The following is a 25,644-nucleotide window of genomic DNA, read 5'->3' as shown; positions in this document are numbered from 1 at the left end:
TTACCTATTTCATCATATACTCCCCCTCCCCCCCTAGTCCACCCAAGCTATTTTAATAAAATCCCTAAAAGAATCAGGATTTTTAAGGTATTAATTCTATTTTCCACTTACCTTGTGCGGAAGCCAAACCGACCACGTAGATGTTTGAGGCTAGTAGAGCTTGTTTCCATGCACATAAATGATTAGAATCCATCCTTTGCAAAGAAAATTGACTTCCATTGAGTCTATCTGAAGAAGGGACATAGAAGAGAACAAAGTCTATAAGTAACATAAACTTCAAAAATACATATCACGACAAGTTACTCAAACAAACCAGATATAAAGCCAGACACAGATGACTTTCATCTATCATTCAATCAGTAAAAATAACATATCTTTCAATCTGCAATGATGGATATATATTATATAACACCAAGGGCCAAAAGCCTCTTCTCACCAGTTCAATGTGAGTGTGCCTCTAATGCATCTCACTTGTGCCCGCAATTCAATTAAGCATATCCAGTGTTTGAGATGCATATGATACATCCAACCATAAACAGGCATCCATGCATATGCTCAAAAAAAGCTTCCATGATGAAGGTGTGCATATCAAATCATTCAAGGGAAACAAATAGTTTTTTTGTTTTCCAAGCCAGCACAAAACTTGTACCCTTAGTACCAATAGGAGGAAAAATATTTAATGATCTTCCCAGAGAGAAGAAAAGGTGTTGTATACTAATGGAAACAATCCTATTCTGTACAATGTTAAAAGACAAAACTGAGGTTTTCATCTATGAATAATCCCTGTGCAGAAAAAAAAATAAACTAAAAAAAATTTGGGGTGCTCTTTTCCACCCTGAGAAGTACAATTGATGCAGAAGAAAAGAATGCATTCAAAAAACCATGTTTTCTTCAGATGGAACTGGTCTCTATGGCAGATATGGAAGAGGTCGCAACACTCGCTTCACATAATCAGCAGAAGCCTAGACAATGCTCAGACAGTACTTCTGTGAGAATGTCTGAACAACTTCAGAAATGCCAGAAAAGCTGCGTAAATCCCCCCACAATAGACAGCAGGAAATTCACTGATTTGTTTCTCCTTTACACGAACAAGATTCTATGAGCTAATTGTCTAAGGCAAATGCCAAAAGATGTGCCAAACCAAGGTTTCTATTGTCCACAATCCAACATCCCCAGTCACCAAATGCTTTGATGGTTTGCATGTATTGCATACTACGGCAGCACATCAAGGCTTCACTGCTGGCTTCATTGGCATGTGTCTCTCGATCAACTTGTCAACAAAAGCACGAATCTGTAATTAATCAAGCAAAGAGATGGTATAAGTAATGATATAAAACAGCCATTCATATGATACTGCTAACACTAACCTCGTCAATATCGATAATCATATAAGAACATTGTTACTTTTTTAGTTTGAAAATAGCATTGTAATTACTAAGCATATTATAGGTATATCCTTGAGGGAAGATAGATAGCACAACTTTCAAACACAACTTCAAGAACTGAGATTTGGGTAATGGGATCTGCCTTTTGCCCCCATTTGCAAAACAAAGCCTCAAAGAAAGTCGTTCAACAAATAACTAAAACACCACTTCTCAGTTAGCTTCCGCATTATATAAGAAAGTATTCAAATATATTTCATTAAGCTCAATCCAACAGGTGAAAAAAAAAAAAAAAAGAGAGAAAAATATGGTGAGGCAAAAGGACAACAGTAAGATGAAAGGCAACAACATCAAAGAAGATATTCTCTCCATCCGTAAATAATATAATATAAGTAGACCACAATTGATTAGGATTGACAGAAAAGAAAATGACTTATATGTACCATAGTCCATAACTAAAACATTATACCTCACTATATTAATTTTTTTCATCTCAACCCACCAAAGTAATATAATTCTGAATTTCTAAATAAGTATCATTAAGAGTTGTAACATGGGAAAGTATTAAGTTTAAGGGCAATTCTTGTCGGAAGGCTTTTAAAAATAGTTGTATGTGAGCAACTGTGTTTCGGGGTTAAGTAAAATTATCTTCTTTCTGATCATTGAATTTGGAGTAAAAAGGCAATAGTAAGAAATACTATGGGAGTTTGTTAAAAACAAGAGGGAGTAAAACTAGAAGATTAAGGCAAGCCATCACAATCAGATGAAAGGCAAAACTAGGTATTTACCAAAAAATAAGAATGGCGCCAGCTAAAAAGAAACTAAGTCTTACCTTATTCTTGCGCTTAAAATCAAGAAACTCACAGACAGCCATTGCTTTTTCAGCATCAGTTGTCTGCTCCATGACCTGAGAAATTAAACAAAAATGATGTCAACGTATTGAAAATGGCACTTAAAACATTTGTGGGAAACTAAATATCCCCTTGTACTATCTTGGTAGGGCGATAATAATATAAAATATAAAGTAGTGCTTGTATTAAATATGGCTGTCAATTAAAAATTGTATCTGACCTTTGTTGCACTCTTTTTCATTATCGACTTATAACCGTCTTTATCAATCTTCCTTGCTTTGTACAAAGGCATGAGCAGTGAAGCTACATAATCCACAACACCCTGCTTAATATGCTCAGTTCCTATGTGCTGGTTAGCAGCCAAATCCTTGTTTATTGTCACCTGTGAAACAGAACTCTCATTAACCATTCCTTCTGGCTTCCTTGTGAGATGTCTTGACATTGTGCTTGAATCTTCCTCATCCTCAACATGTACGGAAGATTGATATTCATACTCAGCAGCTGCAGCCTGGCACTGCCATCTCTCAATGGCATGGTAGTCCTTTATCCCATCACTACCAGAAGAATCAACCCAAGCTTTAGTAAATGCAGTGCTATCCCCAGCTGCACTTTCTCCAGAATGCTCTCTCAAGTTTAATTGGCATGCCATCTCATTTGAATGGCTCCGTTGTGAAAAGTCATCGGTAGACATTCTTGAATTGTCAATATTGGCACATGTAGCTGAAAAATCAACAGACCAATCTCTAACTCTACAATTTCTTGAGTCTATTTCTGATAAACAGTCTTGTCTTCCCAAAACACCACCAGACCATCTTTTTCGCTCGATATCATCCACTAGTGAATATTGCTCTCGCCTAGCAAACTTCTGAAAAGACGGTACCTTCGGTAACTGCATCATACTCACTCTAGCTTCACATGATGCATAGGCCTAGCAATAAGCAACAGAAGTAATTGTTAAATTTAATGACAAAACATACAATGCCCAATTCTACCCCATCCAAAGATAAGTGATTAACATTATCAAAGGGCCAAACACAGACCATATAAACAAGTGAAGCCAATTCAGAATTCAATTGATCTTTCAATATCTTATTAATTATATGATTTATCTCACACTTAAAAACCTAGTTTTGATACTTCCTGCTTTAACCTCTGGATCTTAAAGTTAGTTAAGGCTCATAAGGTGAAAGCCCACATCTTTTGTACCAATCCCCTAAAGAGCATTAGCAACTAAACAAGGTTATATGTCCAAGAGATAAATACATGCTTACAGTATACCTTCAAGTTGTACCTTTCCATATATAAGCTGAACAGTAATAATTTGGGGGGGGGGGATGGGGAGGGAGAGATGGCATACCTCAGCAGCTGCAGCCGCAGCAGCACGGGCAGCCTCTGCAGCAGCAAGAGCAGCCTGTTCTTCTTCTGACAATGGTATGTTCCCACCCTCCTCTAACTTGTTACCAGGTGAGCCATTTGAAACTTGTGATGCTGATGACCGAGCATCCATTTTTGAGCCAGTTGCATTTTCTGACTTCACTTGCTTAACAGCTAGCTTTTTTGCGCTTGAATTGACCTTATTTCCAGCCGCATAGTGCTGCATATGTATAGGAGGTTTCCTTGAGCCTGGATCTTTCCCTTTTGCTTTTGAAGAATCTGCATTTGTCATGTGCCTCAATAATTTTAAGCCACCATTCGTAGCCTTCTCCTTACGGAAAACCTCAATCCACATGTGAACCAACTGGCTTGCGATGCTGCGTATGTCACGGCTAGTATGAACGCAGACTTTCTCTTTGACAGTTTTTCCAATACCTACATTTAAAATCCAAAGTATTCATAGGTTAGAAATCAGCTGAAATTTACCACGTCGAATGCAGGAAAACATACAGGCCATCCTAATATCACTACTAGCGCACAAAGATCTTATTTTTGCAGGAACCAAAGCAAAGTTAATTTGAAGGAAAGGAATTCAATAGATGAGTTGAACATTTGTAAAAGTGATCTATACTGCAAACCAAATATATGCACAAAACTTCCAAAGTATTAAAATATACCAAAACCATCAAATGACAGAAAAGATACCAATGAACAACTTTCTTTAATGTCTAGCAAAGTAGCTAGTAAAAGAGATAAAAAAAATAAAATAAAATAAAACTTGCATATACCTGACAGCCGGACAGCTACCAAGTCTCTGGAAACCAACACAAGTATATGGACACAGAGACGAAGGAGTTGAGTTCCATTTTTTCCCATGGAATCCTGTAAATATGTAAGAGAAACGTTAAATTGCAATCTTAACAATCTCTCAACTTCAGTACTAGAGACTTCAAAGCAAAAACACAGCATTAGCAATTGTTGTGTCTATCTTTCATTCAAGAGAAATGGTGTCGGTACAAATCTCACCAATATCCACGAGTTGAGTACACCAAGCCCTTCTTTTGTCCCAGCAACAGACCTCAGAGATTCAACAGGAAGACTTAATAGCTCTTTGGCCAGACGCAATCGTCCAGCTAATGTTTTGGCACTAAAGAACAAATCCTGCAGTAGACTTTCTCTAGCAAAAAGCTGGGATCTATCTGATGGGCTCTTATAGCGGACACTGGAGAGATCAATTGCATCAAGCCTTCTTGCAATGTCCTTAACTTCATTCTTCTGACTGCTTGATTGTCTCTGGGCAGCTTCAACAGCTTCTGCTTCTGCTGTGTAGTCATTACCAGTAGTCAATAAATCAATTATACGAACTGCCTCTCGCAGCCCACTCATCATTGCACCACCTACTGTATCTGGATGCTCCTTGCAGGTAGCTTCACCAGCAAAAAACAAACAATTCTCAACTGGTCTACCTATTATATCATAGTCTTCCCCAGAAGCTCCAACAGCAACATAAGAATACGCACCATAACTATAAGGATCTCTTCCCCAGTCTGTCACTACTGATGCAACTGGATCAGGAACAGCAGTATTACCAAATAGTTTACGTAGAACCCTCAAAGCATGATTTACATGATCAGAGGGGCTTATATTCTGTCCTTCTTTAGCTGCTTTACCAACAACTAATGCTATAAGAACAGGAGCTCCAACTGTTTTCTGGATGTTCCAGAACATAAAGCAGCGACCTCTTAGGTCAGAGTGCTCAGCTGTAGCTCCAAAGTAATCTACAGTATCATCCCAAAATATTTCAGGGAATTCCAGGACTACTTTATTGAGAACACCAAAACCCAGCCGCTGGATTGCTGAATGTTTCCACTGTGGCAATGGTGGAGAGAACTTAATGGATTCCGCTTTTAAGCAACCAAGTGGCACAGTTATTAAAACGGCATCTCCGGAAAACTCCTTGCCACTGAAAGTTGACACTTTTACCTTGTATGAGCTATTATCAGATCCTTCTGAGCCCACTGCACCATAAGAAATGTCAGCCACCACCTGGTTCAAATGGATGGAAAGTCCTTGAGCTATTGATTCCACAACAGCACCATAACCTCCTTTAATCATACAATGAGCACCCCCAAATCCTCCATAAATATCATCCTGGTTCCAATGAGGAAGAGATACTTCCTTCAGCAATGCAGCACAACCATATTCTAAGTGAGCAAAATGCCAATCCATAACTCTCCTCTCGAGAGGACTGAGTGTTCCATTCCTACCAACATTCTGCTCTGCAGACTGGTAGCCCTCAGAACCCATTTCATGATTGACAGTGCCAGTCAACGGCTGCAATATTCCATATTTTCCATTGTCTGTTTCAGAAAGGATTTGACGGCGTCTTTTAAGACCATACTCTAAACCATCTTCAAGAGACATTCTTGTAGCACTTTCTCCTTTTTTTGCAACAACAAACACCATATCATCGAGAAGACTATTGAACTCCGCTTCTAAAGCTTCATCAACATCCGGAGGAACCTTTTGACCAGTTCTGATATCATAAAGTGGACAATCACTGTTTAGTATTGTCAACTCAAGACCCAACTGAGCGCAAATCAAAGATGAAGGGTCTGGTCGTCTTTCACTAGCCACATCAGCCTCAACTCCCGTAATAATGCTCGCCCCAAGATCCACAGGAACTGAAAGTGAAGAGCGGTCGGTATAAACTCGACCACCTATCCTACTCCTCGCCTCAAGCACAATGACAGAAAATCCTTGTCTTTGCAAATGGCGTGCTGCAGTTAAACCTGCAGGCCCAGCTCCCACTACTATGATCCTTTTCTTGCTATCCAAGTCACATGTATTGGCCTCCAAATGCTCACGAGTCATTGGCAGACAAGGGTCTACAGCATTATCGAGATTCTTCCCCAGTATATCAGCAGTTGAGAAGTCTGAGACAAGGTTTACTGTAGATGCTTTCTCATCAATGCATTGCTCATCAGGTTCCCCTTCACCTTGGCATGCATCAAGCTGCTTATCAGAAGATGGATCAAGTATAATTTCAACACCAGCTTTCACATCTTCTTCTGTGGGGTTCTCATCAGCTAAAGCAACACCATCCTCTGCCTTAGGGAATGTATCAAGGCTTTTGACCTGACCAAGGATAAAAGATACTCCGTCTACTGAGTCAGCAACAGAAGTCCCAGAACCTCCCTCGAACTTTTTTTCTCCTAACAGTTTATAATTCCCTCTAGACTTGGGCTCTGCCTTCTCTTTGTTAGCAGCAATTCCAGCATTTATATATCCCTGTTTCAAGTATTAAAGAGAAAAGACGGGGTGAATCACAAAGGAAGAAATGAAATTGTGATGGAGGAGAAAATGGAGAAGGATGAAGTTGATAAAATTCAGTAAACACGACTCACGCTTTGGTCAAGAAATAAGTAGATATCCCTCAGCAAGGAAGCACGCTGAGGTTCATCATCAGATGGAGTTGCAGCAATGCCACAATCAGCAAGAGGCAGCACACGGGTGACATCCTTGTTCCAAAGACTCAAAATCTTGTTCCTGCATTGCATCAAACCAAGAATTCCAATTGAAATAAATTTTTAAGGATGAGAAACAAACATAAAACATGCAGACATATCACCACAATTCAGGAAATCCTAATATTTTAATCAAACCAACATTCAGAGCTAAACAAAACAATGGCGTCAAAAAATCATTTCTCATAAAGCAGGTCTGTCATAAGTATACCTTGAAAATATACATAAATTAACAGGACATTGATGTCTACTTCCACATTTCAATAATATAATGGATTTCCCACATGGAAGAAACAAATATAATTTCACAACAAAAACTAAACATCTCAAGATTAACAATCAAAGACCAAAATACAGCACCTGGTAAAACTTTGTCACAATATAGAGATAATATGGGAGAATGATTTGAAACTAATAATAACCTGAAACTTAACTAGCACATTAAGTAACGCTACAGCGATCCAGTTCTAAACAAAGTACTAACCTGCATTCCAAGTATTCTTGCAATCCACCTTTGCGCTTCAAGACCTCCTTGAATTTAATCTTCTCCACAAGACCAACTGCGCGAGCTTTGAGACCAACAGACACTGCAGCAGCTCCACCAACCTCAAAGTCAAGGCCTGCATTTGGAGAAGAATCAAATCTCTCCTTTGACAGAGAGCCCAGGTCTCTATCTATAGGATGATACAAATCAAGAGAACCATGCTCCTGCATCACGACCTCCCAAGCAACATCACCCTCATAAGCCATGTCGCCATCTTTCCGCTTTTTCGCTCTCCGAACAGCACGATCATTCAACACGGAATTACACTGGTTGTTGGACTCCGGAAAGCATCCAGAATTTTCTTGATAAGCATCATTCTCACATGGTGTGATGGATGGGGAGGGCGAAATTCCATTGGCTCCTTCATTGACATCGATCCTGATGAGAGCAACACCATTATTTTGATCAGAAGCACACACTGGATCAGCTCTTGAAATGTCCATATCATGCTGAATACAGTCATTATCAGATCTAACAGTAGCCTCACACTTGGTTGGTCCACGTAATCCTTCCACAAAATCTGATTTGGAGGTAGAACAGGGAGCATCATTCACCATGCTGCTGGCATTTAAGGGTACAAAACTCCCAACTCCATTCTGGGGTTGAGCATCTTGAGAACAAGAAGTATGTTGGTTAAAAGCCTTTGCAACAGGAAACTTTGTTGCATCTTTTTCACAGATTTTATTTGATAAGACAATTTGAGGCTGCTCCTGGACCATTTCAACCTCCTTGCAAAATTCACCAATTTTGATTTCTACTCTATCTAACTCAGAACAAGCAACTACTTGGGAAGCTGGATATGAATGGTCCACAATATAGTTGCAAGTGTCAAGTTCCGTACTTATATCAGTAATAATACTATCAATATGTGCAGGATCCTTGATTGGTACATTTCCAGACCCCTTACCAAGTAGAGTGTCCAAACCCTGATCTCTCACTAACTCACAGTGGGGAGCAATGGAGTTGATTCGGCCACTATCAATATGATAATCTTCTGATTTATGACTATTACTTCTACAGTCTGCATCTGAAAGAGAGTTCTTTGCAACTGTAGATTGAAAATTTATGGAAACACGACCTGAGCTTGGACACTGATCTTTCTCCTGCAGATGCCCTCCCTTCCTAGAGTTTGAAACAGAAGCAGCACGCAACTTCTTGCGTACACCAGACTGCGTCTTTCTTATAAAGGAGGAAAGAGAATCTGTCAAATTGTCATGTAAAGGGCTAGTAGATGCACCTTCCTTTTCCTCTACATGATCACCTAATGCATGGTTGTCTGGTACCTCACTGTCATCTCTATCTACAGAAACCCTGTGACTCTTTGCAGCTGAAGAAGACTCGGATCTCATATCCTTCTTCTTATGTTTGTTTTCCGGGCTCATCAAACCTTCCGGTCCCTTGACTTGGTTTTCTGATGAATTACCTTCCAGCATCTCAATGTCATCTGCTTCAACAAGCACTCTAGGACTCTTTTCAGCTAATGCAGCCTTGGACTTCTTACTTTTTTCATTTTGCTTCTTCTCTGACTTTTGACTTATACTTAAATCTGAAATCACATCAGAAGCTTCATCCTCAGCACCTTGAACCAGCTTAGTTACGAGACCCTCATCCTTCTGTGAAGCATTAAGACATTCATCCGCAAGTTCGGCCAGTTTTGACACCAAGTCCATCTTCACTAAACTCCCAGGACCACTATCTTTCTTAGGACCCTTCAACTTCTTCCTAAAGCTTGCTAAGGTATCCTCCATCCCCCCTAAATCTCCATCTACAATCTTACCCTTAACCCCTAACTCCTTACCCTTTTCACCATCCGATCCCAACTTAACCTTCTTCGGGTTTCTCTTGCTTTTCAACTTGAACAATGCCCCAATTGGCTCATCATCATCAGAATCTACATTAATCTCAACTCCTTTGGACCTCTTTTTGAGGCCAATCTTTTTATCTTCACCATCCATATTCTCCCTCACCAACCCTAACTTTCACAACCCTCCTTTCCTAACCCTAACCAAACACCTGGATCAGCAACAAACATACAACCCTTCAATTTTAATCAATTTGGGGCATTTCCTATCTCCATACCCCAATCATTCACTCTCACAATTCAGCAAAAAAAAAATATATTCCTCAGCAAATTCAACAACATTCAATCATTTCAAGCAACACCCAGAATTCCAAAAACAAAACCCAAATCAATCTCCACTGCTAAAACAAAGTATTCTAATTCCTCCAAATATAAAAACCCTTTTCCTGTATAATGCCAATGAAAACAAACAAAACAACAATTCATAAACTAGGGTTTTAAAGTTCTAGAGTAAGAAAAATACTGAAATAACAAACACAAAACACGAAAAGGGGAGATCAGAAATTACCTAAACAAACCAATGGAGCAATTTTCCCAATTGAAATTCTCGAAAACCAGAAGCTTTAGATGTTAAAGCTTTGATATAGCAGAACCCAAAACACAGAAATTTCACCAAAAGTGAAGAAATATAAAGGGAGTATTTTTATATCTCAATTGATTTTTTTGGTGAAGAATATAACGCATGTGTATAAGTGTTTATTGGGAGGGAAAAGAAAAACGAGGCCTTTGTGTTTTAGGCAGGAGAAACAAAGGAGAGATAAAGTGGAGTCAGCGAAGAAGAGAGAGGGAGGTGGAAAGGTCTTTTGTACTTATGTCTTCAATTCTCAATATCCTTGTTGATTCTATGAATTTTGAGATGTTAATGTGTTAATGAAATTTGATGGTTGTTAGTTACCACTAATAGGTGAAATTGGTGTGGAAGATCGATGATGGATGATGGATGATGTTGAGTACGACGTGTGAATTGCAAAAAGGGGTAATCAGGATAGTCGTGATGTGAAGTGTATGGAAGCTGTTGATGGGTGATGGTGGCATGAATAGAGTTATCGTGGAATCTGAAGTGTGATTGTTTGAAGAAATTGAAAAGATGGTGTGGATGCTCTGTTTTTAATGGCGGATTGGAATCAGATAGAGATATTTAGAAGAATGGCGGGTTATTGTTTTGAGGTATAATCAGTTGATTGGGATGTGAAGTGTATATCAGTTGGTGATATGTGATGACAGTTGCGTATAAGACATAGTGGTGGCGCGAAAATAATCATCCTCATAGGGTAACTATTGATGACAGTTGAGTATAAGATATAGTGGTGGCGCGAAAATAATCATCCTCATAGGGTAACTATTGATGACAGTTGAGTATAAGATATAGTGGTGGCGCGAAAATAATCATCCTAATATGGTAATTGTTGATGACATTTGCGTATAAGATATAGTGGTGGCGCGAAAAATAATCATCCTCATATGGCAACTGTTACCAACAGTTATGAAAGTCGTTATGAGTATTATATATTTGATAATACATGAAATTGGCATTGAAAAAAAGTACGAAGTAATGTATAGTTGTTTACCGCCAAATGAATAATTAACTGATCGTGATATAAGTACATGAAAAATAGTGATTTATGACTTTGGTTGCATTAAAGAAATAATGGTGGTTCTTAGTAATTGATATGATTTATAATTGCAAAGTATACTCGTTAAAGCAATTGTGGGTTGTATGAAGCTAGGGTTGGTGGTTAATACTGCAAAGTGTGTATAAACTATATCTTAGTAGCGCGAATGATAATTGTTAGTACTGTAGACAATATGAAGAAGTTTTGTGGAAGTTGTATGTTACATGATTATCGAGCTTGACATTGCAAACGTATAAAACATGTAATAATTGAAGAAATTTAGTTGATTTATCGTGAATTAAAGTGCTTGTTTGATTTATTTTTTTTATAAAAACAATTGCGTGAAGAAAATGGCACCAAGATAACCACTTTGACAACGTAAAGAAGTATAGGCAAAAGAAACAGAAGATGTTATGTAGGTTGTGTATTGATTATTTCCCGAGATTGTCATAGGAAATTGATTACGTTGGCAATTTGTCGAAGTGACAAGTATGATGAAAAATGAATTAGCGCCATGTATGTGGAGAGAATATGGAAGAAATAGAAACTACCATGTGGCATGTCCAGCGAAGTGACAAAGTTGACGAAGTCGTTTATTTATATAGTTAATATACTTAGAATCTCATATAGAAAATGGAGAGAAATTGAGAATTGTGTGTGGGTGAGAGTAAGGGTAAATTGGATATTTCATAGGGCAATATGATGAAATATTAGGTGGTAAATAACAATATATACAATCAATCTTAAAGAGAGAGCGTACAATAATTTGTATGTCCAACAATAATTATTCTAATAATACAAGAATAATTATTTACTAAATTAAGAACAATTATTGTAGTACATGTAGTTAATAGGCATCTTAAAGGAATGTTGTAAATCAATTACCAAATTTAAGTGTAAAAATTAATGCTTAAGATTTGAGACTAATCATAGATTTAAACCTCTATTATTCACCTTATTTTTGCTTAATCAAAATTATTACTTCGTATTTAGAGCCTGTTCACTTCAGCTTAATTTCAGTTCAGTTTAGCTCCAATCAGTTTAGTTCAGTTCACCTCACTTCAGTTCAGCTCCTAATTTCCTTTTATCATACAATATTCATTTCAGCTTAGTAAATGTGAGCAAGCCCTTAGCAACTTACATTATTTTTATGAAAATTTGTCAAAAATAATACAACGCCTCAACCGTCCGCAAAAAACAAGTCAACCTTTTGATTATTTCTGAATAATATAATTTTTTGAGGGTATCCACATTAAACGAGTTATGACATGTTAGTGACCTAATTAACAGATTAAATGAGACACGTGTCATAATCTTATTGGTTTGACAATTTATTATTTTTTATTGATTTTTCAATTTAATTTAATAATATTATTATATTTATTTATTTGATTTATAAAAAACCACTCACCTCCACCATCACCACCAGCCAACCCTATTCCCCTTCCCCGGTGACCTACCAACCTGACCTCCGGCGCCAGCGGCGACCCCCCTACGCAGTATGTTGATATTGTCGCCCCTTCGCTCGTCCCCACAAAACCACCATCCCCGAAACCTTCCTCCTGCACAAAACCACCTAAAACCCATCCCATCGAAAAATCTTAACCGGAACTCCCTAGGATTTCGCTTAAGGTTTTTCGAGGACAAGGGATAAGTTTTAGGTGGTTTTCGGTGGTTTTAGGTAGTTTTTGGGGGAGGGAGGGTTTTCAATGGTTTTGTGGGGATCGTAGAAGAGAGTAGAGAGAAACGAGAATGTGCAGGGATGAGGATCGGCGCTGACGCCGGGAAGGGGAGATCTAAGCATGGCCAGTGTCGGGGGCTGGGTTGGCAACTTGCCGTGGAAGGGGAAGGAGTGGCCGGTGGTGGAAGAGGTTTTTTTTTTTTTTTTTTTTTTTTTTTAAAAAAAAAAATTTATCTAAGATTTTAATTATTTAATTTATTAACTAATCATTAGATTTAAAAAAATTAACCGGTTATTAAGGTTGTTGGTAAATAATCTTGTTTAAAGCGGATACCCCTCAAAAGGTTGTATTATTATTCAGAAATAATCAAAAGGTTGACTTGTTTTTGGCGAACCGCTGAAATGTTGTACTACCTCCGTTAGATGTTATGTGCAACTTTGAAATATTTTATATCTCACAAATAATAGAAATTTTTTTTAAATTACCACCCAAAAATGTAATCATTTTTGAACTAACCACCGATTTAATTTTTTATTTTAAATTACCACCCCATAAATTAAATAAATGCTCAAATTACCACCCATTTCAAAAATTCGGTTGATTTTCTGTCTGTGGACCCCACCCAACGCTTATTATGACCCTTTTGACTGATTTTTTCACTGATTTTTCTCTTTAAAAACGCTCTCCTAAGTTCAATTCACATTATTCTCTATGAAATTTTGTAGAATTTGGTGAAGAAAATGTGAATTAAAGTTTAAAGAGCGTTTTTAAAGAGAAAAATCGGGGAAAAAAATCAGTCAAAAGGGTCAAAATAAGTGTTAGGTGGGGCCTACAGACGGAATATCCACTGGATTTTTGAAATGAGTGGTAATCTGAGCATTTATTTAATTTAAGGGGTGGTAATTTAAAATAAAAAATTAAACGAGTGGTTAGTTCAAAAATGGTTACATTTTGGGGTGGTAATTTAAAAATTAACCCAAAAAATAATACCCAAATTTGCACATAACATTTAACGAAAGTAGTATTATTTTTGACAATTTTTCCTTATTTTTATTAAATTAAATTGAAATACAGTTCGAGCTAGGAGACCCTAAAAAGTCCTTGACTAGGAGACCCTAAAAAGTCCAAACCCCAGTACCCGTCAAACATAACTTGGCTAAAGTCTTCCTTTTTGCATTTTTTCTGTTGTCTTTCATAGTCGGTCCTCTCTATTCAGTGTTAACTCTGATTTCGGGCAAGGCAAAGCACCAGGTACATACCATTTCATTCCTTTTTTTTTTTTTAATATTTATTTTTGGGCAATTTCCATTGTTTCTTCTTGGTCAATATGCTCAGCATATATACTGTAGTTATATTTTCTCCCTATTGAATTTTCCGGTATAAAAATAGAATAAAAACTTTGGGAATAAATTGAAAAATCAGCTAATGTTAATTTGGATGTAAAATCTCCGGCAAGCCACCCAATTATAATTGGGTTAAGTTTATTTTCAGTAAAATAAATTAAATTTCCTTGAAATATTCTTAGAAAGATGGCACTGTTAACCTGATAAAACTATTCAGTATAATGAAATAAAAATTGAATGATTCAAGTGCTTCATGTTGCAAAGATATAATCTTTATATGAAAATGTAAGAGGGGCCTCAATATTATACGGGTGTTAATTTATATGTCAAATCAAAGATAGGATGAATTCTTGCTGTTAGATAATTCCCACCTTTAGAATTGCAGCTTACACCATTTTTTTTTGGTGGTAATTGTTGGGAATGCATAGTATACTGCTTGAAGAGTATATTGGGAAAGAAGAGAAGTTTAATTAGGACAATTTAGTTGCAGAACGAAAGAATGAGCCAAAAGAGACCACCCCCTGATCCAATTGCTGTGCTGAGAGGGCACCGTGCGTCGGTTATGGATGTTTGCTTCCATTGGAGTAAACGCTTACTGTTTTCTGGGTATATAATTTACTCCTTCAGTTATACTATATTGTGTTAGTCATTGGAACTTGCGATGTTAATTTAGTTACAAAATGTTGTGGATGGTTTGCAGTTCTTCGGATGGTGAGTTAAGGATATGGGATACAGCGCAGCATCGGACGTTAAACTCTGCGTGGTATTTGTTTCATCTTGGCAATTTTCTATTTACAAACGGTTGTATGACATGGGTCAAAAAATGGCCTTAGTCTTTCTACAATGAAGATCATCTTTCATCATTCATGGGAAATCATTCATGCACCTTGGTTTTGATTGATTTATCGAATTGCTTTTGTATGAAGAAAATGTGAGTTGTACTAGGTGATTTTTTGTTTTTGTTGTAGGGTTCACAGTGCAGCTCATGGGATTATGTGTGTTGCTTCCGATCCTTCTATTGGAGGTGACAAAGTTCTTAGGTTATATTATTTCTCTTTTTTTTCTGTGTAGAAATTGAATTGGTGCAATTTTTGTAGCGACATTTTGGCTCCTTTTTCTCTCTTAGCTGATTGCTTGGGTTATTCTTTGTAGTCAGGGAAGGGATGGAACAATAAAGTTGTGGGATTTTGAAAATGGAGGACTTTCCAGGTATTTAGACCGTAATTTCCTTCTGCAAACATACTTTGTTGCCAACTTTGTATTTTCCTTGCTATTCAATGTTGTTCGTGTTTGTGTAAGTGGGCTTTTAAGCTTCTGATGTTAGATTCTTTTTAATAGAACACCCTCGGTCACTATCAGCACAAATTCTTACCATTTTTGCAAGCTATCATTGGTGGGAAAGCCCGCTGTGAAGTTGAAGCCTACCGAACCATCCATTAAGGAGAAGGATGTGGATTGTAGTGGGGATATGGATGCAAACTTATTGTGTGATTCTACTAAGAAGACAGTAGAAAATCAACCAGAACATTCAGGTGAGCTTAGCAATCTGCCGTTTTATCATTTGAAAGTCCAAAATTTTCCCTTTTCCCAGCAACAAATTTTTTATCTTTGCAGATGCAGATCATAGGTTTTTGTCTTTAAATCTTAATTTTTCTTATTTCATATTGTATAAGATGCTGGTTTTGTCATTAGTTGACGAAACATTGCTTCTTTTCGAAGCATTTGTGCAAGTGTGCCTGTTAGATTTACTTTATGGTGTAACTTTATGAATACTTAGAATAGATTGTTTTATCTCTGTATTAGGAAGCCAATAAAGGAGGCATTTTATATTATTCAATCCAGCTAGGAATTAGTTTGCTTGTTTGTTTGGCTTTTTTTTTTTTTTTCCTTTCTCTAATGGTTATATGTTGATGCCCTCAGGCTACTAGTAGTAACAGGCTGGGAAGTGGACCTTCTTACGATCTTACCCTCATAAAGAAAAAAGTGGATAAGATTAATGATCATCCTCTTTGCTTTCTTGTGACATCTTAATTTTAACTTTGGCTAAAGCATTCCATCTAAATGAAGAATCTGTGGCTAATTTACCTTGTTAGGAATGATGCCAGTTAGTTTACCTATGAAAGACCAGTGCCATTGTCGTGTTAGCTTTGGTTCTAATGACTGTCACCCTAAATCCAAGCTTATTAAGTCTATCTAGGACTTGTCTTCTTGCATCATAATAAACAATTTGAAGGTTGAAAGTGAACTGCTGAATCTTTCTCACTTGTTTTCATTGAACTACTTACAAATTAATGCTTCCTCGGTAGTAACTTGTAGGTTAGGATTATATTGCCTCTTTTACCAGTACCTTATGTGAAACTTATTTCAATACCATCTTTAGTATCAATCTACTATCGACAATGTCATATGGTTGTGTCCAAGTACTTTTCTGCGTCATTTTTGACATCTATTCTCATGATTAAGCTCATCAGTCATCAACATATGCACATATGACCTGTATGTTTTCAAACTTGTCATTCATTGTCTTGCTGCATATACATATTATACATGTCTAGCAACTCATATTTTAGGGGGTTTTGATTACCGGAAGAACCTCAGATGTAGTGGGCTATCATTTACTCGGGGAAACCTTCCATTCTGTTGTTAAAGTGGTATAGGTTAGACATATGCTGTTGTGCCATGCTTTATTTTTATTCTTCTAGACTAGATATCTCTGCATATGTAGTAATTCTTGTCAACTTTTGAAATTCTGGCTCTAAAGCCTTTTCTAGTTCCACCCAAAGGCAACACCGTGAGCTCTTTTTACTTACGGCTTGAGGGGGGGGGGGGATTTGGAATTTGCAGACCGATTTTGCATTTGGTTTGAATAAAATTGCATTTCCTGAAGCACCATTTTAAAAACACCGCATTCTTAATTTATTTTTGGCAATCGTGGTAAGTGTCTTGGCTTGTCTTAGGGCCAAAGAGAAGGCCAAGACAAGGTAACAAGGCCAAGGCAAGACAATGGATGAATGGAAGACATCTTAAGATATGAAGATTAAGGGTGGGCTAAGGCATGAAAGAGTTGGTTCCGGGCACCAAATAGAACTCCCAGAAGCACCTCAATGCAAAATCTGGTCGGGCTAAAAAATGTTCCCTGGAAACCAAATTTGAAGGCTATAAGACACTAAATCGGGCCAATTTTGGAGGTTTTAATACTTAATGTCGAAAACTCACGGAATTGTAAAGGATGCATCCCAGGGTCATATTATGTTGTTTTGAACCATATATGAACATTAGTCGGTTACGTAAAGGCCTGTGGTGGCCTATAGCCAATAGAAGGAAGTGTATACAAAAACAACTATATTGACGGTTTAAAGGCAAAGTTGACAACGCCAATCACTCTAATGGCCTTCCGGAGTGTTGTGGGGCCCATGGGAAGAACCTTGACCAAATTTCTTTCCAGGTGCGGAAAAGTTCAATATTATCCAAAACTGAAGGTTATAATCCATGCTTTTTGATTGATTTTGGGGGTTTCGAGACTTGGTGCCGAAAAATCTCGAGATTGTAGGGAATGTATCCTATGGTCATATAATGTTATTTGGAACCATATATGACCACTAGTCGATCATGAGAAGGCTTGTGGTGACCTTAAGTCAATTAAGGGAGGTGTGTACAAAAATGGCTAAAATTACTGATTAAAGGCAAATTGGATGGTTCCAACCATCTGATTTACCTCTTGGGGTGTCGTGGGGTCTATGGGAAGAACCTCGACTAATTTTCTAGTCATGTCCAAAAGTGAAGGCTATTAGAGGTTATCGCTAAATTGCGGGAATGTAAGGGATGCATATCGGGGTCGTATAATATTGTTTGGAATCATACATGACCGCTAATTGGTCATATAAAATCTCGCTCGGTAATCTGTCGTTTGACCTTATTGAGAGATGTAGGCCAGATTCTTCTTTTTATCATTGTCGATTCTGTTAATTATTTTCCACCAATCAAGCACTTAAACTTGAGTTTTAAAATGTAGGTAGTTGTGTATCTATCTTCTGCCAACTACTCCATGTGTTTTATATGCCCCCCCCCCTTCTCTCCAATGAGAGTGTAATGGCTATGAATGGATGGATATCCTGTAATTTGTGTCAAATTGTTTCTTAAATTGCAGTTACTTATTCTAAATTTTCTGCTGTATATATGTGTGAGGCAAGATTAATCGTTTGTTTTCTATCTCTAGATGATATGCAGATTGAAGGACCAAAATACGTTGCAGTTGCAGGAGAACAACCCTCTCAGGTTGATGACTGTTTTGCTTTTATATTTTATTTCTTCTTTTATTATATGAATTATGTTATTTACAACATCGATGCCAATAATATGAAAAAGGTTGAGATTTGGGATCTCAATACTGCAGAAAGGTGTATGAGACTTCCTCAAAGTTTTTCAAATGGAGTTGGGAGTGATTCCGAAAAAAAGAGAGGTATGTTATATCATCATTTTACTCAATATTCTCTCTTGGTTCAGAGTTTTCCATGGTCAGTTATGTAGCAAACAGGACCTGGGCATAATAGAAAACTGAGAATAAAAAGGAATGGTTGATGCTAAAGATATTGTGATTTCCTTCTGTAAAAGCTTCCATAAGGAGTTGGTAAAAGTGATGTTAAGCTGCTGAACCTGAACCCTTCTTTTCCTGTAGAGTTATATTTTTCACCATTTTTGTTTGTTTCTTGCCTTCATTTGTTTTCTTCTTTAATATAAGATCACAGCAGAATCTGTTTGATTTAATGTTATAGTGACTGAAGTTTATGCATGCAAGCCCTTCTCCTGTACTTGGAATCCCATCTTATGTCCCAACACACAGGGGTTACACTTAAGCATAAGATGAGGCCTTCAAGATTTTCTTCATTTCTTTGCTATAGCCTCAGCAGCAATCTGAGTATACATGCTTTTGGTCTTGTTTGGGGAATAACTTGTGTTTTCCAGATTAACGTTGGAATGCAACTGAATATTTCCTGCAGGAATGTGCATGGCCGTTCAAGCGTTTATACCATCTAAATTCCAAGGGTCCTTACATGTCTTGGCTGGGTATGCTGTTCAAAAGTTTTTATTACTGCTCTCTTTTGATTTATTATAGGTTCTGATAAATGGAAATCCTGCCATGATATTCTTGTTGTTTTTTCCACACCATTTCCTCCCATTATACTAGTAATGTTTTCGGGGCATATTAAATTCTTCTTATAAGGCAATTTTTTTTTACTATGGGTTTCCCTTCCAAAAAGGTTTCAGCTTCTTATATTCCCTTTTTTTTTTTTTTTTTTTTTTTTTTTGGGGGGGGGGGGGGTTGGTTTGTTAATTAAGTGGTTTGCAGGTGCTTTATGTCATTCCTCAGATGTTTGTATATTTACTAATTCGATAGAATGTTCATGATACAGACAAATAATATTTTGAGTGGGTTAAATCTAATATGGACCTGCAGAATTCTTGAATTTGCTAAAACCCTGCTCCTCTTTGGTGTCAGCTGAATTGTGCCAACGAGTGGAGTTTTAGTCTGAAATGGCATTAATCTTAGGGAACTTTTGGTTCACTAGGAGGAAAGGAATAACCCCCATACTCTTTAACACCGCCATTTCAGTTCACTCATCCTAAAAAAATATTTTCACTCCTTTTCTGTCCCTTCCCTTTCCTGTCAATACTGCCACCACTTCTCAACTTTTCCACCATCTTCTTCCTTCTGCCAACTTACCATCATCATCCCCATCTTTCACCAGATGCTCATTCACTTGTAAAATTGTCTTCTCTGGTGGCTCATTTATCCTGCAACTTGTTGATCCTGCCCTTTGATGGTCGAATTGAACCACTAATAATCCTGATGCTGAATTTTTCTGTTCAACTTTGACCACAGGTTAAGTTGTCCACCATCAGTTTCTCTCATCCCTATGCCATTAATTTGAGTTGATGAGAGACAATTGACTTTGCTAAGCCTTTTGGATCAATCTTCTTTCTAATATTGATCTCAAGTTCTCAACAAGTCCGTTTTGCATCCCCCCCCCCCACCCACCACCACCAATATCTGATTTAGTGATGATACAATGTAGATGTTGTGACAACTGGGACTCGGGTTGGAGAGTGGGGCAGGCAGGGTTGAAGTATCATGGTTTGGGGTGAGCAAAGGGGGTTGGAAATGTGATTGTGGATGTCAAAGGAGGATTCGATGGTTGTTATGGTACATAGTTAAAATTCAATTTTTTCTTAATGAGTCTTGATTCTCCGGGAAATAGATTTTGAAACCCTGTGTGAGGGCCAGGGAGGGGGGGGGGGGTGTATCTGGAATTATTATAAAAGACATTGGGGTGTTTTCAACATAGAATCTGGGTAAAAGCATTAAATATGATCAAATATAACAAAACAAGGGCACTTATTCCCTATCAATCAATCAAAACCTTAATCCCATAAGTGGGGCCACTTATTCCCTATATTTTACTAATTTTCTGGATATGCTTATGTTCTAAGTGCTGGATGAGCTTGTTTTGATGACTTCAGAGTAGCTGGGACATTGGCATCAATGGATTTCTGTTAAAGATTTAAACTTAAGAAGTTACTGATTAATGGAGTTTTTTTTTTTTTCCCCTTGTAATTCAACCTTTTATTGTACTTATACTAATATCTTATAACTTGCATACAACAGTTATGAGGACGGGACTATGGCATGGTGGGATATGAGGAACACCTCAAAACCATTGACTTCTGTAAAGTACTATTCAGAACCAGGTTTTGCTGCCCTCTTCCTGACATGGAGATTTTGTAATTTTCCATGAATAAGTGTGATTTGTGCCAATTCTTGCATGCAGTTATTAGCTTGGCAGTTGATCAATCATGCCAAGGAGGTGTTGCTGGCGCTGCAGATGACAAGATTCTTCTATTTAATTTAGATTACGATATGGTAATTTCCTTTATTCTGTACACGGTTTATGTTCTATTGAAGGCTACAGTCATGTATAATTATCATGTGCCTCATATTTCAAAGAGCATATTGTTTTATTAGGCCTAGACATTAGGATGGAGTCATGTTATTGATCAATACAATAGACAAGCTAACCCTGTTTTATAGATTGTTACAATGTCAACAGGCTATGATATGGGGCTGAATTTGATTAGATCCAGATGTATGCAAGATTACTAGGGCATACAGTAGAAAGGAGATTTTTCTCTAAAGATCTCTATCGTTAAAATTCCAGTGTCATAAGTAGATTCTTGTAACAATTTGCTGCTTCTAGTTAATTGTATCTTTATGATGTTATATCAGTTTGGCAGCGTTCATTTCTTGATAGTTTCTACTACTACGTATTATTTACTTTTATGGGAAGATGATATATCATCATATGGGGTATTAATTTTTGTTCTGTACGTAAAAAGAACTTAGTATCCCTTGCTGCTGTTAATTTGTCTGACAATGTTTCTTTAAATAATTGCTATCGAATTCTTTCTTGAAATTGAGATTAAGATGATGTCGTTGTCTACTCTATCTAGGGTACTTGTGTGGTTAGGAAAGAAATTAGCTTGGAGCGACCTGGAATAGCAGGCACTTCAATTCGTCCAGATGGTAAAATTGCTGCTACTGCTGGATGGGACCGCAGGTTGGTTGTTTTCAGTTTCTTTTTAATCTGCTTGAAACCTATGCGAGTCTTTACTTTTGACAATCTAATCATTACCTTAAGTCATCTTGCTTCTGTTTCGGTGACAACTTGTTACCTATACCGATTGAGCTACTCCCTGGAAAATTAACTTTACAATGCAACCTGTTTCACCAATCTTCACTATTACACTACACAACTACACAGGCACGCCGCTCACAGCAGCTCACAGCTGCATTGCATCTTATAGGCAGACAGACTTTTAAATGACTAATTTTCATTCAATCCAAACCATTGAGTTAACTCATAGTTATGATGCATTGCCCTAGTTAGACAAGAATAGAACAGAACTTCCCAGGTATCACCTGTTTCTCACTGTGTCCTTCCCAAATTTAAATAGCACAAACATCAAGCATGGTCTAACAAAATGGTATATATTAGCTTAAAATTTCCTGTAAATGACAATTAAATCCTTCTTTTGCTTTGCCAAGTTGTATTTAAAATGGCCAGCACCACCACAAAATATGTATTTGGTTTTAGGTGGAATTTGGGTAAGCTGAGATGTGTGCTATTTTTCCCTAATCAAGTTGTCTGATTCTTCAGTATACTTGTATTATATTCATTATTGAGAATTTGAGATGAAGGCCCTCTATGTCACTGCTATCAACCTTTATGGCATTACCATCTGCTCTTTAATGATAAGCCAGCAGTTGAGCAGTGTCAATTGTAAAGTCTATTTATGTGGCATCATGTCTTACAATTTACTGCAAAGGGTGTTGGTACCATTGCCGACGTCTGAAGCATTTGGAGCAATGGAGTTTGTTGCTTTAGTGAAAAGAGCTGTTTTGTAGGAGTAAAAAGGTCTAATATGGGAAGCTGACTTCTATTGAACCATAACGTGCAATAGGTGAGGCTTCAATGTTCAAGCATGTCTATTGGAGGTGTTGGTACGGTTGTCCTTGTGAAGCAACAGTTATAGATGGGTTTGTAAGATAAATATTGTGGGAAAGGTGATAAGCCACTAGGCACATGGTTCATATAAAGCTCATTTGGGGCTTGGACCTTTAATTTGGAATTTGTGGCACTCTTCCTTGCTCACACTTATACCTTGTGCTACTGCTTGTAAATGCCTTGATTTCTTCTACCGACTATACTATATTACTACCACCCCCTTCTCGTAATGCTTTACTATGAGTAAAGGTTATATCAATCCGAGCTGAGCTCAAGTGTATTAATCTTTTGACATTCCAGACTTGGTTCGTAACTCAGCTTGACCTTGAGTAACTTGAGCTTTCATTACAATCTCCAACTAAGAAGATACATTCCTAAAATATTCCTATTTCCAAATTTTGCTGACCTCTGAGATCCTCACAAGTATTTGTTAAAATTCATCTCTTAAAATATTCCTGTTTCTAGAATTTCGCTAACCATTTGAGATCCTCATAAGTATTTGTTAAAATCTACTAAGCCTGCTTCTTTGACTCCAGCCTAGCTCTCTTTGGTCTCAATCCCATCTTTATCAATGTCAGGTTCAAGTAGCTTTGGAGTAGGCTAGACCGTTAAACTGATTGTTAGTGGTTTAAAAACAGTTTTTCTATCAGTTTGTATAGTTTTTCTATCAGTTTTTTTTTATCTATGGTTTCTTGCTTGGAATCAACATTTTGTGAAGTTACATCTTACATGTGGTCCTCTTTGTTTATTGACAATGTGACAGAGTCAGGATATACAACTATCGGAAAGGAAATGCTCTTGCTATACTCAAGTATCATAGTGCATTGGTAGCTCTTTTGCTTGCTGTTACAAAATTGCTTGGATTGTTAAGTTTGTCACTGTTAGTTTGGTATGTCTTTGTTTATCCGAAAACTTGCTCTTCTTCTTGTTGCAGTGCAATGCTGTGTCATTCTCTAGGGACTCTAAGCTGCTCGCATCTTCATCAGAAGATACCACAGTTGCTCTATGGGAGCTTTATCCACCTCGAAACACTGACTGATTCGAAGTAGTGATCTTCTAATCAAGTCCGATCTCCAAGGTGTTCTCTTTGTTATAACGAATGTCTTATAATAGGTGATTTAAGTACTACAGACTAGAGTTGCTCATGATGAATTGTTTTTGTTTATAAATTAGTTACCCTGCATTTTGAAATTATGTTTTTTTTTTTTCATGATAACTAATTTACTCTTATGTAAATGTGAGAAGAGGGATAATTTAGAAGAAAATTACAAAATAATACTTTTCAAAAATGCATAAAAGGAAAAAGAATCTCCTTTTTACCAGTTATTCTATATCTTTTTACAAAAGGAATAAATTTGAAAAAAATAAAAAAGAAGCCAGACCATGAAAGGTAAACAGATGAGCATGTGCAAAGAAATTCACTCAGATGATATACATTATACACTACTTATTGCAGCTGAAAAGATGTTAGCATCTAACATCTTTTTGATTTAAAGTTAAGATTTCTCACTGAAATATTCAGTTATCACCCATGAACATATTCTTCAGATTGCGCTCTAATCTGGCAACTCTTTCCTTAGCTGCCTCATCATTGCTTTGCCCGACATCACCACATTCAACTGCGCATGGCTGGTAACTTCATTGGCACATCTCACAACTACGAGGGGTGTTTCTAGATTGTTATCGACAACATTAAGCTAGCTATGGTACATGCATACTATAGCATCCTTGCATATTTTCTCAAAGTTCTGCAGTATACGCGTTACTTGGAGTTCTTGATAAGGTATGAACGTGCACATTTAGCTCCTTGCTACAATTTCAGATTCATTCTAGATTGAACATACAGAAACAATTATATTTTCCAAGAGCTGATCATGGTTACAACACTCCGGTTTATGGGTTCACCTAAAACTACATGTTACATTTTACATGCTTGATAATCATTCACTCGAACATATAACATGAAATTAAGGGTCTGTTCACATTTACTGAGCTGAACTGAATTGAATTGATTGTAGCTGAACTGAACTGCCTGTTCTCATTGACTAAAATGAGCTGAGCTGAACTGAACTGAACTGAAATGAATATTTTATGAGAGAAGGAAATTAGGAGCTGAACTGAACTGAACTTATTAGAGCTGAAATGATCTGAAAATAATCTGATGAGAACAGACTCATAAAGCTGAAATGAATATTTTATGAGAGAAGGAAATTAAGGGTCTGTTCACATTTACTTAATTTCATTTCAACAGATCAGTTTAGTTCCAATCAGTTCAGTTCAGTTCAACTCCTAATTTCCCTCTCTCATAAAATATTCATTTCAACTCAGTTCAATTCAGTTCAGCTCTAATCAGTTCAGTTCAGTTCAACTTCAATCAATTCAGTTCAGTTCAGTTCAGTTCAGTAAATGTGAACAGGCCCTTACAACTGAACTGAACTGAAATTAAGTTGACGTGTACAGGCTTTAAGAGGACTCATCCTTGGTCTAGAGGGAAAAAAAAACACACACACATCCACGTGTAAAGACCGTAAAGGGTGAAATTTTTTAATTAATTAAGCACAACTCACATTAAAAATCGAAAATCTTTTATAAAGATCTGCATGGCATATTAGCATGAGCGTTGGAATTTTTGCATGGCATGACAGTTGGACATAACTGAATTATTGATATGCTGTAGATAAAATTATACTAATACTACGTAGTATTAGTAACACCATTAACATTATTACATATACATTTAATCTGTATTTGAGGTGTTTATTAGCAGTTGGAATGTCAAACATTGACTAAATATTTGAATAATGTCAGTAAACCGTAAACATAGGAATGCAATTAATTGTTACTGATGATTGAATTATTGTCAAACCAAATAAAATTAAAAAACTATGTATGTGCATAATATTATT

At 37.0% G+C, this 25,644-nt stretch overlaps 2 protein-coding genes across 4 annotated transcripts; one reads left to right on the top strand and one right to left on the bottom strand.

Annotated features, from left to right (window-relative positions):
- Nucleotides 1-651: 651 nt before the first annotated feature.
- On the bottom strand, nt 652-10,440 carry LOC110724705 (lysine-specific histone demethylase 1 homolog 3-like). The gene is made up of 9 exons (XM_021904155.1): nt 10,048-10,440; nt 7,619-9,925; nt 7,015-7,156; nt 4,634-6,898; nt 4,396-4,489; nt 3,591-4,042; nt 2,454-3,161; nt 2,215-2,289; nt 652-1,291 (listed from the first exon to the last, which is right to left on the bottom strand). Exons 2-9 carry the CDS (start codon nt 9,631-9,633, stop codon nt 1,226-1,228), a joined length of 5,817 nt encoding a protein of 1,938 aa, XP_021759847.1. The 5' UTR covers nt 9,634-9,925; nt 10,048-10,440; the 3' UTR covers nt 652-1,225.
- A 3,238-nt stretch (nt 10,441-13,678) lies between these two features.
- LOC110724704 (protein DECREASED SIZE EXCLUSION LIMIT 1-like) lies at nt 13,679-24,632 on the top strand. Of its 3 annotated transcripts, none has more exons than XM_021904153.1 (14): nt 13,679-14,085; nt 14,668-14,783; nt 14,878-14,940; nt 15,146-15,217; nt 15,330-15,386; nt 15,516-15,709; nt 18,394-18,452; nt 18,543-18,636; nt 19,175-19,241; nt 20,842-20,924; nt 21,005-21,096; nt 21,684-21,790; nt 23,502-23,565; nt 23,673-24,631. In XM_021904153.1, the coding sequence occupies exons 2-14, from the start codon at nt 14,677-14,679 to the stop codon at nt 23,775-23,777; spliced, it is 1,164 nt and encodes a 387-aa protein (XP_021759845.1). In that variant the 5' UTR covers nt 13,679-14,085; nt 14,668-14,676; the 3' UTR covers nt 23,778-24,631. The 3 variants fall into 3 exon arrangements, with proteins under 3 accessions (XP_021759845.1, XP_021759844.1, XP_021759846.1); XM_021904152.1 differs by having other exon boundaries at nt 14,606-14,783; XM_021904154.1 differs by lacking the exon at nt 13,679-14,085 and having other exon boundaries at nt 14,677-14,783; nt 15,146-15,201; nt 23,673-24,632.
- Nucleotides 24,633-25,644: the final 1,012 nt, after the last annotated feature.

The sequence above is a fragment of the Chenopodium quinoa genome, unplaced genomic scaffold (genome assembly GCF_001683475.1).
Source record: "Chenopodium quinoa cultivar QQ74 unplaced genomic scaffold, ASM168347v1, whole genome shotgun sequence".
In the NCBI taxonomy this organism is placed as follows: Eukaryota; Viridiplantae; Streptophyta; class Magnoliopsida; order Caryophyllales; family Amaranthaceae; genus Chenopodium; species Chenopodium quinoa.
The sequence above is the reverse complement of the archived record's forward strand: the minus strand, read 5'-3'. Positions and strand labels throughout refer to the sequence as shown.